This window comes from Eublepharis macularius, chromosome 17 (assembly GCF_028583425.1).
Source record: "Eublepharis macularius isolate TG4126 chromosome 17, MPM_Emac_v1.0, whole genome shotgun sequence".
NCBI lineage: Eukaryota > Metazoa > Chordata > Lepidosauria > Squamata > Eublepharidae > Eublepharis > Eublepharis macularius.
The window spans coordinates 30813191-30832643 of NC_072806.1; the positions used below are offsets into that span (position 1 = coordinate 30813191).

Sequence of the window (19453 nt, forward strand, 5' to 3'; positions counted from 1 at the left end):
ATGGAATATATACATCCCGGTCCAAGCCGTCCATGATGCAGAACAGAACAGAAGTAGAATGGGTCTTTCCATTTTTGGTTGGCACATCTCGTATTTTCATTGGGGAATGGCACTCTGCATTTATATTCAAGTATATCTCATCATTATAGAAATACTATGAAATTCTTTCTTTCTTTCTTTCTTTTCTATTACTGTTCATTCAACCCATGGTTTCGAGCAGCTGCTGTGAGTTTATGCTTGGGTAGTTAATGGTAACCTACTCACATAAGATAGGGTTTAAGCAGTTGTTTTGGAATACAGGCCGTTTCCATACTACTCACCTTCAATCGGAATGCCACGGAACGTTGTGAACAAAACCCAGAAGAGCGCGTTTTCTTGTGTGAGTTTTGCGCGATGTCGCACAAAACTCGAGCGAGAATACGCTATCTTCCGTGGTTTTTTTGCAATGTTCTGCGGCATTCCGATTGAAGGTGAGTAGTGTGGAAAAGGCCATAATATAAATGACATAAATAAATAAATTTCTGTATTTCTATAATGGCAGCCAAAAATCTAGCTATCCTATATGTAACCCATTCATCTTCATTGCTCAGTAGCTTGGAAGTCTCAACTGGAAAAACAGTCTTTACTAATTAGGGGGAAAATCAGCTCCTAAGTTTTAAAAATTCAGGGCAGCTTAAAAGTATGTGGTCAATAGATTCAGTATGATTAAGGTCACAATTACACGTTCTCTCTGAGTATGGAATACCAGTGGATCTATCTGACAAGACTGCAGATGGTTAAGCATTAGGACGCGCCAACACGAAGGCACATCTATATTCAGGACATGCTAATCATAAAAATACATAGGGATACGAACTGGTAGGGGAATGCCAACTGTGAAGGTTGAGCAAACTCTTCTTGACTTACTGATGTGCTTTTGTAATCTAGATGTTTCAAATGAATTCCAATCAGATGGATGCTATGAAATTATGAATTGCATTGTTGGGCTTAATGGACAAAGAGTTGGAAGGTATGCATGGCACACTTTTTTTGTATATGACAACCACAGGGAGAATGTTATATGCTCAAAAATGGAAAGCTACAATATTACCTACAGTAGAAGAGTGGCTGGAGAAAATGATGGACTATGCCGAGATGGCTAAATTGATGTTTTTGATCAGGGAAAAAACATTAGATAAATATTTGATTATCTGGAAGTCCCTTATAGACTTTGCGAGAAACAGAAAGAGATGAGCGAATGATTTGGGCTTCTGAAAATTAGGGAGAGGGAAAGGATATTTAGATGGAAAGGAGAAGTAGTCACTTATGGTAACTTTAGAGTTAGTATATAATATGTAATATTGCTATACCTTTTCAAAGAGAAAATTGGTTTGTATTCCTATTCATATAACATTCTCTTTTTGACCTTTTCTCCTTTTGCTTTATCTTTAAGAAATATTTTTTTTCCTTTTGTATGATTTTTATAATTAAGTTTAAAAATTTTAATAGAACTTTATTTTTAAAAAAGAAATTATAGATTGCATCCACTATACAGCATTACAACACAGTGCACATACATCCCAACAAATAGGAAAGTGCCTGAATTTCACAACCACTGACTTGGATTGAAAGCTCAAGCATCTTGGATGGTTTGCCTGCCCTCTTGCTCAAGAAGATTAATGAAACTTGTTAGAAATACTTCTGTCAAAACTGGCACTTGTCTTTGAGTCAATGGTGTAAAAATGAAGAAACTAACAAAAAAGGGAAAATTCGGTGAAATAAAAAAGTGATCTTCCTGACCTTGCAGGAAAACAAAAAGAAATGAAAGACAACATGGCCGTTTTCACACGTCTTAACCGTTGTGCAAAATTGCGCAAAACTCATGAAATGACGGTGTCTTCATAGTGCAATTTCTTGTCCTGATTCTGTTTTCTGGCGCAATTTATGATGTCATTGCGCCATGAAATGGAGTCATGACAGGAAATTGTGCCATTAAGATGCCATTGTTCCATGAGTTTTGTGCGATTTTGGGTGACAGTTAAGACGTGTGAAAACGGCCCATATTTATACACACCTGCACATGAATGACGCTCACAGTAAGTGAAATTGAGCAGGATGCCGAATGTAGCACTTGATGATGGGACATATATGGGCCAAGCTAGTAGGGAGGGCCACTTTGGCTGCTCAGCTTGGGAGTTTCCCACTGGCCTCTGCTCAGCCAGAACACTGGATTAAATGGCCATTGGTCTGATCCAGCACTGCAGATCCCATGTTGTTCAGAGTAAGTGCCCTAACCAGCTCCACATGTTAACATCCAGTGTTATACCCCAAAGAGACAAGCAGTAGGCCAGGAAGAGCAGGATCCTAATTTTTAAAATCCCGCACACAGCACTGGGAAGGCCTTCAAGAAAACACAAACTAAATATGCAAAATGAACACCGTTTGCAATGATTTTCACATCCTCACGTTCTGGAAATTAATGAGGATAGCATAGCACCTCAGAAATGTGGGCTTTCAGGGAACATGTGGAGAGTGCCCTCAAGTCATAGCTGACTTCAGCAATTCTTGGCAGGGTTTTCAAGGGAGGTAAGAGACTAACAGAGGTTATTTGCCATTGCCTGGTCTCCAACCCTGGGCTCTATTGGAGGTCTCCCAACCAATTGCTAACCAAGGCTGATCCTGCTTACCTTCTGAGATCTGGCGAGATCAGATTCACTTGGGCTATCCAGGTCACAGCCTCAAGAAACATACAAACCAGCAAATTTACTGGTTCAAATTTAAACAAATAATTTAAATAACAGCAGCAAAATTTAAATTATGTTAGCGAAAGGAGGCAAAGACATCTTGTATAAGCCTGGGCCAAATACAAGCACTGGGGTTTGTCCAGCTTCACATCCCACAGTTACCTCATCTAATCTGACTGATTTCCTGCACAACAGTCCTGACAACTATAGATAAATCGATTATATTTACAAATGTGGGGCGGAAAGTTTTCCACGGAAAAAATGCAGCATGGGAAAATTTTCTGGAAACATTGATTTTGGAAAGTTTTCTCCCCTACATTGATAGAACTGATGGGAGACAGGGCTGGAGAAGGAGGAAAGTTTTCCAAAAATAATATTTGGATCCGTGCAGTTCTTTGCTGTGGTGTGTAACCATCTAACAGTTCTCTGGAGAATGTATGTCCGTGTGTATCATATGTATCCTTACAGCCAGGAAATCATGGGCAGCTCAGTGTAGCTCTTTCCAAATGTCCTTAAAGGGACATCCCACTCAGCAAATGCTGGCAGCTTTTCCTTTTTACTCCGGACGTCTCTGTTTTCAAAATGGTTACAGGCTGTTTGTCTTCCATTTTTTCTGCATCTTCTCTGGGACTGCACTTTCCCACAGTCTCAGAAATGACACCAAAAAAACAGATGCCAAACAACCTGCAACCATTTTGAAAATGGAGAGGTCTGAAATCAAGGGGAAAAGGTGCCAGCGTTCAGTGAGTGGACTGTCCCTTTAAGGATGTGGAATGTGTGTGAATGTGTGTGTGTGTGTGGGGGGGCAACATGCAGCAATTTGGGCAGAAGGAGGAGGATAAGTAAAAATGAGCACGGCAGAGGATTATCCGGGGAACCATTTTTGTCATAGATCTTCTACGAGAGCCAGATCTTAGGCTTTGGGGATAAAGTGAGAGACCACAAGGAAATAAAGCTAGGAATGTCAGGATGCAGATGTTTTGAACTTGGATGGGCAACACTTGAGGCATGTTTTTGCATTCCAACACCCCTGGCACCTCTTCTTCAAAAATGCTTTCCCCACAAAGCTTAGATGCCACTTTTGCAAGAAAGACAAATAGTTATGGTGCATCTCTTGCACGCAGAGGCAGAGAATGGGAAGCCACCTCTGAACAACTCTTGCATTGAAAAACCCTACGGGGGTCACCATAAGCAAGCTGCAACTTGACGGCACTTTACACACACATCTCCTGCATGTTGTTAATCACCACACTGCACATGCTATGTACAATGCTGAACAATGATCCTGACTTCAGAGCAGACTGGAATTGCACAACTGACTTAACTGCACAGTGCCACGTGCATCCCATTATTGCTTGAATCCAGCAATAATATTTCCCAATCTGCATACAGCCAAGGCTCAATACAAAAGACAAAAATCACAATTATTCATGGCATTCCTACTTTTGATGACAGCATCAACTGGCAGGATTCTGGTGATGTCTTGGCTGGAAAATCGTAGTTTTTCCTCTGGAGGGCCATGAGATGCCACCCATTTTCAATAGCAGGAGTGGCTGTCCCATTCTACCTGCCAGCAGAGATCTATTTTTCTCTGCCTTCCTCCAGAGCCAGGAAATGTTCCTTGCTAGAAAACAGCAAACTCTCTCTCGGCCAGAGAGAGCCTCATTCACAGCCCATTGCTCCCAGCCCCCTTGCAAACCAATGAACTGACAGAGGGGTGTTGACAAAGCAATGGGCCAGTTGCAGAATCAAACACCAGGGGAGAGGATTTCTATCTGGGTCCCAACAAGGCTGAAAAAAAGGAATCAAATATGGTTCAGCAGTGGAAGAGACAAGGAAAGGCCTTTCATAGCCAGCACACAAAGCAAGAGAGCTGGTGTGGTGCAGTTTGGAGACTGTCAATTGGATTAGCACTGGAGTAATCTAGGTACAAATCTCCTAAAGCTCACTGGAGGCCCTCGGGCTAGTCACTGTGCCTCAGCCTAAGCGACCTCCCTCTGCTGAGGTGAAGGTAAAATGGAGGAGGCAAATACTATGAACCTTTTGGAGGCAATAATTAAAAATGTCACTGTTATGACCCTTACTTTCTCTAGGGTAGATTTTGCCTTTAATCTTCCCCCTTACCACCCTCTGGGTAGTTTGCTGCCACCAGGATTATTATATTCCAAGATATTTTATTTAAGTTTCCCTTTTGGTAACGTGCCTAAGCGTCAGGCTCCTTCGTGGTTCTACGTGGCCCTGAGCATAGGAATGGGATATAGCAATGACAGCTACTCTGGGATATAATAAAAACAAAATAAACTTTTATTTTTTCAAGAAGCATATTGGTTTCATAAAAGTAGTTCTCGGTTCTTAAAGTTACTTCATTTAAACCCATTCACACGGATCTCTTCTAAGGCTTCACACACGGTTAGCCTCTTTCTCTGACCCAATATTTCTCACAGACGCGCTTAAAGTTACCCAGGCAGCACACAGCTTGCCTGCTTTCTCTAGACTCTATATTTCTCTCACAGGAATGCTTAAAACTCCTCAGGCAGCACACAGCTAGCCTCTCTTTCTCTGACACTCATTCACAGGAATATTAAACCTGCCCAGGCAGCACACAGCTGGCCTCCCTTTCCCTGACTGTCCTTTCACAAACACGCTCAGTTCAGGTTCCACACAGGTTATATTTCTCTCATAAATACTTCAACATATTCAGGCAGCACACAGCTAGCCTGCCTTCTTCTGACTGAAAGTTTGCTCTCCCCTCTCAGTCCAAACTGCCTTTACTCCGCCCACCCTCTCAGTCATCAACCAATCATATCACTCCCTCATCCCTCTCCTTCACCCCCACTCTTCACCTATCTCACCCCAAGCATTTAAAGACACACGCGCACATTTACTTGAAATCATTACAGTCACTCATACTGAGGAGTGAATGACAGAGATGCTCCCAGGCAACACCACAAGCAGAGCCGCAGCCATAACTGACACCATAACTGATTTATGGTGGCAGAAGCTTTTGAGGGCCCCGTATACTTATGTGCATCAGAATCACCAGCCTTGCAGTGGAGGTCAGCTGAAAAGGCAGGCACAGTGACTCATACAGAGAAAGAGTGGGCAACCTCTTCTATGGATGAGTGGGTTGGCTTTGGACTCACAGGAGCCCTGAATTGTGAAACCCGATGAAGGACACTTACAGCTCTCTCATGGTGTGCCTGGCACATGCAGCCAGTAACACAGGGAACTCCTGCTGACATCCAGGTTGGCCTGAATGAACTAGGTGGGACACAATGGCATCATAATTAGTCATGGGCACGAACCGCATTACGAACCAAAAAACCCCATGAACCGCCCGATCGTCCATTTGCAATCTGGCGGTTCGTAAGCATCCATGGCCAACGAACCAGCATTTGTTAGAGGCCCGGTTCGGTGCGTTCTTCCGTGGTTCGTGAAGCCAGACAGTCAGGCACCATCAATCAATTCCCTTGGAAATGGAGCCGGGGTAATGCCTGAACTCTGCCTGTACTCCTTCTGTTGCCCTGGAAACCCGAATGGAAGCCCAGCTTACCTTGATCGGCAGGTCTTCCTTCCAACCATGAAGCTGCAAAGTGGTTACAACCTGGGAGAAGACACCCAGGGGAGGGAGGGGGGAGGGGTGTTCTGTAGCCATGGGCACTCCAATCTCATCTCTGCAAACCCTGATAGGCAGCTCTGATGGCCAACCACAGACCTCCTGTGTTGCTCAATGGGACCTCAGCTTATAAAAAGCACTGGGCTCCCAGGCTAGGTTTCACTTTCAGCAAGCAGTGGAGTGTGACAGAGCTGTTGCTTGCTACTTGCTAGTTTGGGGGGAGAAAGACAGAGAGAGTTTAATTGAGCTTGGATTTTGGGGATAGGCATCTATCTCCTCTGGTTTCAGGGCTGCTGCCAGGCCCTGGGGCCAAGCTCAGTGGGCACCTCAGCTATAACTCCAAGATCCCTATTGCAATCTTGACCAAACTTGGGTAATGGCTGGAGGAGAGCTTGTTAAACACTCCCTGGGAATATGGGCTCTCTAATTCCAACGGGGGCCATTCTGACGCCCACGAACCATGAACCTCGAACTGGTTCAGCAACAGGAAAAGATCATTGCGGTTCGCTGGTTCGGGTTCGTAGTCGGCACCGAGCCATGAACCGCTGGTTCGTTAAATTTTTTCAGTTCGTGCCCATGTCTAATCATAATGCACGGTAAGACCTATTCTAGGAGAATAAGAAACAACTAAAAGATCCATATCCAAATATCATCGATGGCCCTGAATAACTGGTGGAGGCTGGAAGGGAATAGCAATGAAGCTGGCAAGGTACTATTGTGTGAGTCCCAAGAGCCAGTTCAAAACTGGCTGCTTTCCCCCAGCTGCATAAGGAAGATCCAGACAGCAACACCACATTAGGCACAGCAAGCCTGAGGGGCACGGGGGAGATGAAGGCTGATGGGCCCTGACTAATTAACATTCTGCAATGAAAGGGACCCCCCCTCCCCTTCCCTCCCATCCTGGTAACAGGCAAGCGAACTCAAGCTGCCAGCATCATACAGCAAGAGGGTTCCACAATCCCCACTATTGCTTGAGGAAAAGCCAGGAGAGATAAATTCATTTTAATCTGTAATGCAGGCATTTACAGCAGGCAGGAAGACAAGGAAACCAACTTCTAACTGCAAGAGGTGCCTGTCAGCTCTCAGGGGCATGGCTATACCACACCCCTGGAAACTTGTGAGCCAGTGAACAGTTGAGATCATGATCCGATAAGAAGCTTGGCCCTGAAAACCAGCTGGCCTTGGGAAGAAAGGGTTAATCCTCCCTTCTATTATTTACCCATTTGGAAATGTATCCCTTTCCAGACATCTCTGGACAAAATGGAATTTTTTCCCCACTCAACCATAACAAGGAAATTTTATAATGATGTATAAAGATGCCTGCTTTTTGCATCTAAATGGTGTCGATAGATGTGGTCCCTAACATGGTGCCCATAGGTGCCATGGTACTTGCCAATACCTTTCCTGGAGTCCACCATGCGTTTTTAGGATATAGGCAGGGCTTTTGCCCAGCAGGGCTTCTGACTAGCCATTGGAGATCTGATTGGCCGTACAGATTTTTAAAAACAGCAGCAGCTGCAAGGATCTTTGCTGTAAGACTGCAGGTAAGCAGCACTTGTTCAAGAAAATATTTTTAAATGATATGTTCATTTTAAAAGGCATCCTATTAAATAGAGCTTTTGCCTGAAATGCTGAAGAGTTACTTAGAGTTACGCACAGGGCTTCTTTTCAGCTGGAACGCGGTGGAACGGAGTTCTGGAACCTCTTGAAAATGGTCACATGGCTGGTGGCCCCACCCCCTGATCTCCAGACAGAGGGGAGTTGAGATTGCCCTCCAGGGAGATCAGGGGGCAGGGCCACCAGCCATGTGTCCATTTTTGCCAAGGGTGATTTAAACTTTTAAAAACTCCCCCCTTGTTCCAGCTGACCCAAAATGACGTCAGTGTGTGGTCCTGGGAGCGTGTGCGCACTTTGCACGTGCACATGTGGTACCAGAGGCACCACCTCCCACCAAGAGTTGCCCCGTGCTGGCAACCCACTGAGTTCCACCACCTCTTTTCCCAGAAAAAAAGCCCTGGTTATGCATAACCTCCTCCCTGACATTTGGTGGTTGGCTCCACCTTCTTTGGCAGCCGTTTTGTGATTGCACACACTGTGTCAGAATTTTAAAGGCGCTTGCAGGCCCAAAAAGGTTGGGGGCGCCTGGTGTTTGATGTATTAAAACCATCTAAGTAAAAATGGTGTAAAGGAAATGAACAAAATTGGGAAATGAGCAGAGAAAACAGGTGGGATGAAAATACGGAAAGGAAAAGGAACGACAAGTCGAATGCTCCTACATCCTGACAGCCCTACATTGCACAACACTCAAACTTACGTTTTCACATAGGGGTCTGAGTAGCCATTTGCGTCCATGGCAGCCAAATGCGCACAACGGACGATGCCCACTAGCAGACCCTGCTTCTGGGAGCTGTACTTGAGAGAGATGAGGATCCGGCCACGCTCCTCCAGGGACTTGTCTTCTGTTTTATCTATCTGCACAAAGAAAAAGGAGACAGGGCTCAGATCCCAGTTTCTGTCTGCATGCAGCTGTGCTTTTCAAACACAACTGGACTCCCGGCCCCACCAGTAGCAAATGCAGAACAGCACCCCCCCCCCCAAGTTTGCAGCTCTTGAATAGGAAAAGAGGTGACAGTGCAATCTAAGTAGATCTACTCAGAATCCTACTGAAATCTACTCAATGGGGCTTAGTCTTTGGATTGTACTGAAAGTTGCGGGTTGATGAGTGGGGAAACAGGGTAGAGGTTTATGTCTTTGTAAACTTGCACTGATTTACCCTATGGCATTGTTTATAGAAATGTCCTTGATACTGTATGGAAATGTCCTTGATACTGATTGTACACATTATGTAATCCGCCTTGAATCTCTGAGAAAAGTGGCGTATAAATGACGCAAATAAAATAAATAAGTATTATGTAAGCAGAGAAAGCAGAAAGAGGGAACTTTTTCCTCCCTCTTTCAAAATTATTAGAAATGATGGGCACCCAGTGAAGTCAGCAGGTCAAGTCAGACAAAAGGAAGGACTTTGGCACTGCCAAGATGATCCAGTGATGTCAGTGAAGGCAACATTCAGGTAGGAGAGGTCTGTCAGGGGCTGTTAGCCCAGAGGACGAATGGAAGCAGTATACGTGTTGCTAGGGGTTATCAAGAGGTGAATGCTTTGGCCTCTCTTCTCCTGTCATGGATTTTCTGGCCACTCCAGATGGGCTGTTGGGCTGACGCAGCAGTGTGGCTGTTCCAGTCTTATTAACCTGATTGTGTAGGATCAGTTCAGGTTGTCATCTTGAACGACTGTACAACCCCCAAAATTCTTTGGCACCTTTTCCTTGAGATACCTTTGGGATTAATCTGGTTTAGCTGAATCAGCCAGGGGGAAATGCCATTTGTACACAGACGAAGTTGGTACACAGAACACATCCCCCCCCCCCACACACACACACCCTGGAGTTGGAAACAGCTTGGAAGAGGGATCGCTGCTCATGGTATGCAAATACAAGCCACTGTCGTGTCTGGGACACAAGATTCTCAGAAAACCTGCGGAACCTGTTTGAATAGATGCAACACCAGGGCAAAAGAAAGGTGTGCAAATACGCAATCCCCACCATCTTAGGTGAATGCCTCGGTAGCCTGGGTCATTTGCTCTCTTCCTGTAATGGCTGGCCAAAAAGTGAACATTTCTGTGGGTCTGCCCCAGGGCTGGTATCACTATATTTATTATCGAAGAGGGTGACTTGTGCTAATCCCAAAAGCGACAAAAACTAATCCACCCACAGACAAGGTAGGAGTTTCTCTATATTGGGTGAATTTCCCTGGTGTGTAGAAAAATATAACGTTGGCAATAAATTAAGAGAAAAAGAGAAAAACTGTCCAATGGGGTCTGCGCATGCTCTTGGAGGTATGCAGTATTGAGAGCAGCTAGGTATCAGTTAATGGGACGGTGGGTAGTTTTTAAACTGGTCCCTCTAGCCACCCCTTTAATATCAATTTGATCCACAGCAATTAGCAAGTGATGCTGTTTAAATTCATGCCATTAAAACATCAACTGTCCATTTACAATAATTAAACTTCTATTAAAGGTACAGGACACCTTGGCAACAGTAGTGTGTGTGTGTGTGTGAGGGGGGCGAGGGTTTGATGATAAATTGTCCTGCTCAAACACCTGCTCAAATCTTTCCTTCCAGGATCTTTTGAGTGCCTGTGGCAATAATATCTTTGTTACACCCCACCCCATAATTCCTCTCAGGCTCTTAGCTTATGGATGTTACTGAGCCACGAAGACACTGGCTACCATGGATCTATGTAGTAAGGCAGCCTTAATCCATCACTTACTAAGAAGCCCTGAGCTGGCAGGGGCGAATATGATTTATTATAAGGATCACGGAGCTCTGAGGGTGCAGTTCCATTATTTGGGCTGGGTTCTTTGTTTTCCAGCCGTCCTCATGGTGGCTGTGAAGTTACACTTCCCCTCCCTGTCTCTCCAACTCTCAGAGTAATAAATTACCAACTGGTGAGTCTGACACCATTAATTTGCCTGCTGGAATTCCAACATGCTCATTACTGCCCATGCAAAGACAGGATTAAAAGCAACTTAAACGACACCCGATTGCACGTTTAAGGGAGTGTCAGACCCAATCAGGATTCCACTCACACAGGCTTGTGTGGCCCACTTCAGAGAGACGAAGCGTTTGGCGTCAGTCCAGGGCAAGCTTTGGCAGCGTGATCAAATTTTCAGGTTGCCTTGACTGGGCCTGAGGATTCTCTCATATGAGACAGGCTTCTCAGCCTTTCTTTTGAGAACGGATCTCTGTGGGCTCTCTCATTTTAATGCTGAATGAAAGCACATGTTAAGATTTAAATCAGACGGAGGTTGCTTACAGGAGTACCAGCCCCAAAGCAAAATCCAAAACCAGAACACAGTCCACACAATACCTTTTATTAAAACCAACCAAAACGACATGTTAACAGTGTGCAAGCTTTCAAGTCCTCCAGAACTCTTCTTCAGGCCGGATATTACAAGAAATTTTTATAAGGAGTTTTGGAAGGAGAAAATGTCTCAGGATACAATGCTGAGTCCTTTTCAAGCCTGCATCGTATATGGAGTGCAACGGATTTATTGCCTCTTTCCCAGAGTCAAATTAGATACAACTTTAGTCTGTTCTGCATCAAACACATTGGACGTTTTTTTTGCCACACAAGCAGGTCGAAGAAGGAGTTATACTTCTTGCCTTCACAACATTCCTAAGAAAGGGCCTATGGAGCAGCCAAGTGCTGTCTCACCACTCCCACCACAAAAGAGTCACTGTGCCTGTAACAGCTGCATGGCAGGCAGACATTCAACAGGTACAGTGTTTAGCTCAGTGTGAACTTTGGGCACAGAGGAACAGTTGCAGGTGGATTCACCCTTTAATAATAATAATAAATAATAATAATATAACATTCGATTTATATACCGCCCTTCAGGACAACTTATATAATAATAATAATAACATTCGATTTATATACCGCCCTTCAGGACAACTTAATGCCCACTCAGAGCGGTTTACAAAGTGTTATTAATGTGTTATTAATGTGTTATTAATGTGTTATTAATGGCCACTCAGAGCAGTTTACAAAATATGTCATTATTATCCCCACAACAATAATCACCCTGTGAGGTGGGTGGGGCTGAGAGAACTCCTAGAAGCTGTGACTGACCCAAGGTCACCTTCAAGTGGGGGAATGGGGAATCAAACCCGGTTCTCCAGATTAGAATCCCGCCACTCTTAACCACTACACTAAACTGGCTCTCTACACTACACCAAACTAACTTCCTGGGAAAGCCCCTGTTGGGCTGCTGTCCTAGAGGGCCACGGGCAGGCAGGAGAAAGAGGAGTCCAGTCACCTTTGCAGGGCAACAGGAACCACGCTCCTCTCCGGTTGTGCTGGAGCAACAATGACAACAGACGTAAGAGAGGATTACTAACAGCCCTGGAGAAGGAATGTCCTATCCCTTTAATCTGGGCTTTTTTTCTGGGAAGAGGTGGTGGAACTCAGAGGGTTGCCAGCACAGGGGGCAACTGCTGGTGAGAGGTGATGCCCCTGGTACCACATGCGCACGCGCAAAGTGCACGCATGCTTCCAGGACTGTGCAATGATGTCACTTTGGATCAGCTGGAACAAGGGGGGAGTTTTTAAAAGTTTAAATCGCCCTCAGTGAAAATGGTCACATGGCCGGTGACCTCGCTCCCTGATCGCCAGACAGAGGGGAGTTTAGATCGCCCTCCGCACCACAGCACGGAGGGCGATCTAAACTCCCCTCTGTCTGGAGCTCAGGGGGCGGGGCCACCGGCCATGTGACCATTTTCAAGAGGTGCCCGAACTCCGTTCCACCGTGTTCCAGCTGAAAAAAAGCCCTGCCTTTAATAGAGCCTGACTAGGATGACATTCATTGGGCAATATTACTTTCCTCCATGCATGGTTTAGCTGCCCATCAAGCCTCTATTAAAGAGACAGGACATTTTTCTCCAGGCAGGCTGACCCCTACCCCACCCACCCCTCCCACTGTTATCACTGCCACAGCCCACAGGTGAGGCTGGGCCACTCGGATTTCTGGCTGTCACATCTCTACCAAGAAAAAGAACAGCAACCTGTTGCTTATGTGTATTCGGGGAAGAGGGGAAGAAATGGGAGCGTGAATCAGAGAGACTTCCCAGATCAAGGCTTTCCGGGGGCGGTGCAGACACCTCCTCATTACACAATATTGAGCTCGTCATCCTGGATTCAAATAAATGACAATCTTGTTGCTCCTTACATCAAACCCTGCTGCCCTCTCCTCCTTTCCAAGGGAGAAGGCTCGGCTCTCCTCCCACACACGAGCGCTCTCTCTTTCAGAATTGCTCATCAAGAGCTGAGTAGCTTTGCAAACCTGATTCTTTTTTGGGTTTATTATTATTATTATTATTAGAGGCTGCCACCTCTAGCAGGATTTGCAGTTGCTAAATTGGGGAGGGGCAGATTTGCAGGGAGGAAAAATGCAAAGCAGTTAATTTTGCTTGCTAGATTCTCTTTTGGAAAAAAAAAATCTTGAAACATTAAAAAAAGGGTTTTTTTAAAAAAAGCCATCCTTTCCCCCCTGATTAGTGCTGCCAACTTTTTACTTGCTATTGCAACTTTGCTTTTAACAACAACAACAACAACAACATCCGATTTATATACCACCCTTCAGGACAACTTAATGCCCACTCAAAGCAGTTTACAAAGTAGTCATTATTATCCCCACAACAAAACACCCTGTGAGGTGGGTGGGGCTGAGAGAGCTCCTAGAAGCTGTGACCAGGGGTCATTCCGTAGAAAAAGAGCTGCAGGAACTCATTAGCATAACTCATTAGCATATCTCATTTGCATATGACATGCCCCTTGACATCACCAGAAGTGTTTCATTAGCATAACAGATTTGCATATGCCCCACCCCCTGACATCACCTATCCTGGCTGTTTTGGACCCAATCCTGGCCATTCAGGGCCGAAATTGGACCCAAAATGGCAAAAAGGGGCTGAAAATGGCCGAAAAGGGGCCCAAAATGGTCAGGATTGGGCTGCTGCTGAGCGGGAGAGTGATCCACCACCCATCAGAGGTCAGATCCTGGATGTTTCAGGACCAATCCTGGCTCTTTGGGGTATGATCCTGGCCATTTTGGGCCTGAATTGGGCCGTTTCAGGGCCACCTGATATGTGACCTTTTTGGAGAACTACCAGAACTGCGTTCCTGCGCGTTCCCCCTCAAAATGAGCCCCGGCTGTGACTAACCCAAGGTCATCTAGCAGGCTTCAAGTGGAGGGGTGGGGCATCAAACCTGGTTCTCCAGATTAGAGTCCCGCGCTCTTAACAACTACACCACACTGGCTGTCTTTAAACAGCAAGTTGGTCTGCAGACATTCTACTATGAAAGGCCATTGGCCAATGCCTGTAGTTTACTGGCTATGCAGCAGGACTCTCAGGAGGCCATGGGGAGGGCTCTGAATCCATCCTGCTGCAGAGCTCAGGTGGAATGTTGGTCGAGCTCAGCACCTCTCAACATAATTCTCTGCTGAAAATGTTCTTGCCACTCCAGTTTGCTAAATTAAAAAAAAAAATCCTTCTCAGAACCAAATTTTCAGAGGGCCGTGACCTGAGTCATTTCTTAAATTCTGAGGTTGGGTTTGGAAACTCTGTGGGTGGTATTCTTCTTGAGGCTGGAGAGGGGGGGAAATGACACCTCACCTCTCTGTCCCGAATAATCCGAAATATGTGCACAATAAACATCATACTTTTTGTACCCGATGCGGCTCTCAGCTTATGTTCCCTGAGCCTTTAACAGTGGTGTGACAGGTTGAAATTCAACAGAGAGCCAGTGTTTTATAGTGGTTCAAATGCTGGATTAGGATCTTGGAGACTGAAATTTGAATCCCTGCTCTGCCATAGAAACTCACTGGGTGACCTTGGGCCAGTCACACTTTCTCAGACTAATCTACCTCACAGGGTTGTTGTGAGGATAAAATGAAGGTGAGGAGAACAACGAAAGCTCCTTTGGGTCCCCATTGAGGAGAAAGGCGGGGTATAAATGAAGTAAATAAATTAAATAAACTGGTGAGGCTTTGCTCAGCATGGAGACGTCGTGAAAGGTTTCTGTTAGACGGAAAAAGTGGTGGTGTTTTAGACCAAAGAACAGACCTACAGACAAAGATCTGATGGCCTGTTTTCAAACAACGGCCGTTTTCACACTACTAACCTGCTTCCGTAACGTTGTGAAATGTTACACAAAAAACGCAGAAGATAGCGTCTTCTCACGAGAGTTTTGCACGACATCACACAAAACTCTCGCGAGAAGACACTATCTTCCGCGTTTTTTGTGCGACATTTCGCAACGTTACGGAAGCAGGTTAGTAGTGTGAAAACGGCCAACATATAAATGGCAGGCTCTGAGATTAACGGGTTGGATCCTACAAATACTTTTTGCTAGCAAACAAGGGAAGAGAGACCCCAAAAGGGCAAAGCCAGAATATATGGAGCCCTCACAGGCAAAAATTGGATGAAATTAAGCTGGAAAAGAGGGCAGGATCAATCCATTATTTCTAAGAATATTTAGTATGAGAATACCATTGTCAGTATTAACTAGTAAAAATCCTCACAACAGCCATATGGGGCAGCCTGCTTTTCTAATCTCCGTACTGCAGATGGGGCTGAGTGAGTGAAGTTTGTCTAAGGTCACTGGGTTTGTGAAAGAGGCAAGATCTGAACCGTGTTCTTCACGTGTCAGGAGACGCAATTTTAGCTGGGAAGTGAAGTTTCAAAAGACAGAGCTGGCGGAGATCACTCTGGAGGGGATAGAGTCTCTCACAGCCCTCCGCCGCCTCTGCCGTGCTGAACTGTCTCCCCTTCTGAAATCTTTCCCTTGCTAAGGCTTGGTTAATTCAAAGTTTTAAGCAGTGAGGGTGGCAGGGCAAAGGCTCCAAAAGGGGAGACAGTCCAGCACGTCAGAGGCAGTGGTGGGCTGTGAGAGAATCTGTCTCCTCCAGAGCGATCTCCGCCAGCTCTGCCATGTAAAACTACCCTTCCTGACTAACATTGTGTCTCCTGACATGTGAAGAACACATGCCCAGGCATCTTGTGTAGAAAGAGTCTCAGGATAGGTTGGAAGCGTGTGACTGGCCCGAAACCACCTGGCAAGTTTCCATGGCAGATTGGGGATTTGAACATGGATATCCAGATCTTAAACCAAAACTCTAACCACTACAGCACACTGGTATATCATGGCACTGGGCTTCACTCACTGGCAGTTGCTTCTCCAGGCAAATGTTGAACTTTTTGGTTTGGTTCGGCTTGAGTTTCTTCAGTGGGATCCTCGTTTCCCCAATGAACTCATTGTGGCGAAACTTGTCCTCATCGCAGACTGAAATTCTGAAAGGGGCAGAAGGATCAGAAAGGTGAAGCAAACGTTGAAGCAAACATTTTTGAAATACAACAGTCAGCGGGATGTCCCACTTTGTTCTCACCATGAAGGCCAGTCCTACCAGGAGGTGAGAGAGAGGCATCTTCAAAACCAGGAGTATGCTAAGTGTCTCAGAGTCTCTCTACACGAGAGGCCTTGGTGTGTGTTCGTCAAGTGTAGGGAGATGCCATGTTAGCTGGGAAGCGTAGTTTAAAAAGACAGGCAGGCAGAGATTGCTCCTCAGAGGGTTTGTTAATTTCATCTTCACCTCCCCAAAGGCTCTGTCAATTTCACCTCTCCAGTCTATAACTGCCTGGGATCACAACCACAGGGGAGCGAAGAATGGAAATGGGCTGGAGCTGCCTCCCACAGCCAAGTATGGACCTGGAAAGGTTACAGTGGGCTGAAGCTTCCCTTCTGGCATTTCACAGCCTCAGGGTATAGCAAAGCCTTTGTCCTGCTACCGGCTCTGCCTTTTTAAACTACCCTTCCTGGCTAGCATTGCATCTCCCAACATGTGTTCTTCATGTGTCAGATGTCTTGTGCAGAGAGACTCTTGGACACACTATCCAGGATTACTCTGGGATGCCCAGGCAGGCAGCGGCCTTAGCGAAGGATGCCTTTGACCAACTGCAATCCTTCCTGGTATGGCCAGAGACAGACAGACCTTGGTGCCTTCCAGGCCAGCACCTCACAACACCTGGAGTTGCCCCTGCAAGTCCTTAGAAACAAGAGTTGGTTTTTAAAAATGTCTGCTGTCAGGGCCTAGCAGCTCGAAGCTCATTATTCTCACCTCGATCCAGCATCCAGTTTCACCATGGTTTATATCTTGCATTGTGGTTTAATTTTGTATGATATTTACACAAACAGTATATATTACCAATGTTTATAATATAAGCATAATGTATAACACTGATTTAGTTACACACAAATGATGCTGAAGGCATTTTATGAGGAAAATATTCAGCACAAGGAAAGAAAACGGTACAAAGATATAGCATCATGGGTTTGATTTGTGTAAGAAAGAAAAGAGATTCATATGTGGATTTGGCAGGGGGAAGAGTAAACAGCAAATGTGAGAAATTCAAAACCATCCTTTGCCGGACTCACAGCAACATTCATTCCACTGCCCCCCAACCCAATCTAGGGCTATCCTATTCTCTCAGCATCCTTCCAGAGGAATTTCAGGTGGGTAGCCGTGTTCGTCTGTAGCACCAGAACAAAATCTGAACCTGGCAGCACCTTAAAGACCAACAACATTTTCCAGGGTACAAATTTTTCCTCTGTGTGAAATAGGAAAGCCACCAATTACTGATAGGCTTATAACAACAACAACAACAACAACAACATTCGATTTATATATCACCCTTCAGGATGACTTAACACCCATTCAGAGAGGTTTACAAAGTATGTTATTATTATCCCCACAACAAAACACCCTGTGAGGTGGATGGGGCTGAGAGAGCAAGAAGCTGTGACTGACTCAAGGTCACCCAGCTGGCTTCAGGTGGAGGAGTGGGGAATCAAACCCAGTTCTCCAGATTAGAGTCCTGCAGCTCTTAACCACTACACCAAACTGGCTATATATTTATATATAAAACTTTCTTGTTCTTCCAAAAGTTTCCAACAGGAAAAGATCTTATAATCACAGGACCGAAGAGGCAAAGAATTTCTCTCAGCCACTAACGAACGGGTTTGTCGTGTTTCTAAAATTCATTGTGGCTGCGTAGGCAGCATGAGAAGGGGGGCAGTTCTGCCCACCAAATCCCTCATGCACGCTTCAACGAGAAATGCTTCCAAGCTGGTGGAGTCGTCAGGATAAGGACTTTCTGTCAAATTTCTTTTAATTACAGCAACACAATGCTACCCCCCCCCACCTCCCTGAACAAGCCGGAACGAGGGCCAAGAAATTTGATGTAATTAGAGATTATTAAATGTTACGTCAAGACCTTTGGTGCATGATGGGTACATTTTCTTGGGAAAAGGAAGGAGTGAGAAAGCGACTCTCAGTCCCCCAAGCAAATGAGGAAACAAACATGGCTAATTTGAAGCAGGAGAGAGAGCACTCAGGGTTGCCCGATTGGCAACTGGCAGGGGGAGACAGTAGGCAGCCCAAGTCAACTTGCTAATGCTCACCAGCGACATTATGAATGATGCCCCTTCCAGTAGTAATGTCATCATGTTGCCGCCACACTGGAACCATTCTGGTATTTGGGCAAAAACTATGTTTTTTGCCCAAACGCCAGGGCTTCACCTGAGGACATGGTGATGTCACTTCCAGGCAGTGATATCAACTGGAAAGGCGGATGGCAACCAGTAAGCTCCCTTGTTTCTTCCCCCCCCACTGGCCAGCTGAGTGGCAGCTGGAGGCTTGGTCTGGGGGGATCCCCTGCCCCCAGCGGGGGACTGGCAACCCGACACAGCCCAGAAGTACACTGCATGATCTTTGGCCTGGCCAATCTCATGAGGTTGTTGTTGGCCATCTGCCAGAGGATCCAGGAGGTGATTGGGATGTTGTACCACCTCCCTCTGTCCCAGGAAACCCAGCAAGGGAAGATCAGTGTCAGTCCCTGGCAGTTTGATCCCCCAGTTCTCTCTAGTTAACACACAGGTGTTCCAGTTGAAGTAACTTTATTAGAGATCCATTCAGTTCAAGGTGCTCAGACAGTGGAATTGGCAGAAGTGACGTATGTGGGGCTAGCAGTGTTAATTATAGGGGATATTCCCGCCTTTGGGGAGAGAGGACCATTAACCGGGGGGGGGGCGGTTGGAGTGAGACATTGTTTTAGAGCAGACAGTGAGAAAGATGAACTTATCTTTGGTTCTCAAGAAGGATAAATTTCGAGCCAGTTGCAGCTGGCAGTCAAGGACACTGGCTCAGCAGAGCGAGAAAGAGAAAGTAAACATTCGCGAGTTAACCTACTAGCATTGCAGCAATAAAGAACTTCCCATACTCTCAGAGGCAGAGCCCATATACATTCAGGGCAGTTATGCAGGAGGCCTATATGACAATCAGCTTGTCCACCACTAGATTTAAATAAATCTAAATTTTAAAAAAGAAATTTGGCCCTTATACATCTCCCTGTATCTCCCCAGAATTATATGGTCCATTTGTATCTATTTTATAAAACATCCTATATTTACCATATATTTTGACCTGGATAAGCCAGGA

At 45.5% G+C, this 19453-nt stretch overlaps 1 protein-coding gene across 1 annotated transcript in view; it reads right to left on the reverse strand.

Annotated features, from left to right (window-relative positions):
• Positions 1–19453, reverse strand: part of DOC2B (double C2 domain beta) — a 164917-nt gene that overhangs the window by 10018 nt on the left and 135446 nt on the right. Inside the window, exons 5-6 of the mRNA XM_055002054.1 lie at positions 16124–16250; positions 8654–8811 (exon numbers count right to left, since the gene is read on the reverse strand). Coding sequence (XP_054858029.1) covers positions 8654–8811; positions 16124–16250 — 285 coding nt within the window. The remainder of the gene's footprint in view (positions 1–8653; positions 8812–16123; positions 16251–19453) is intronic.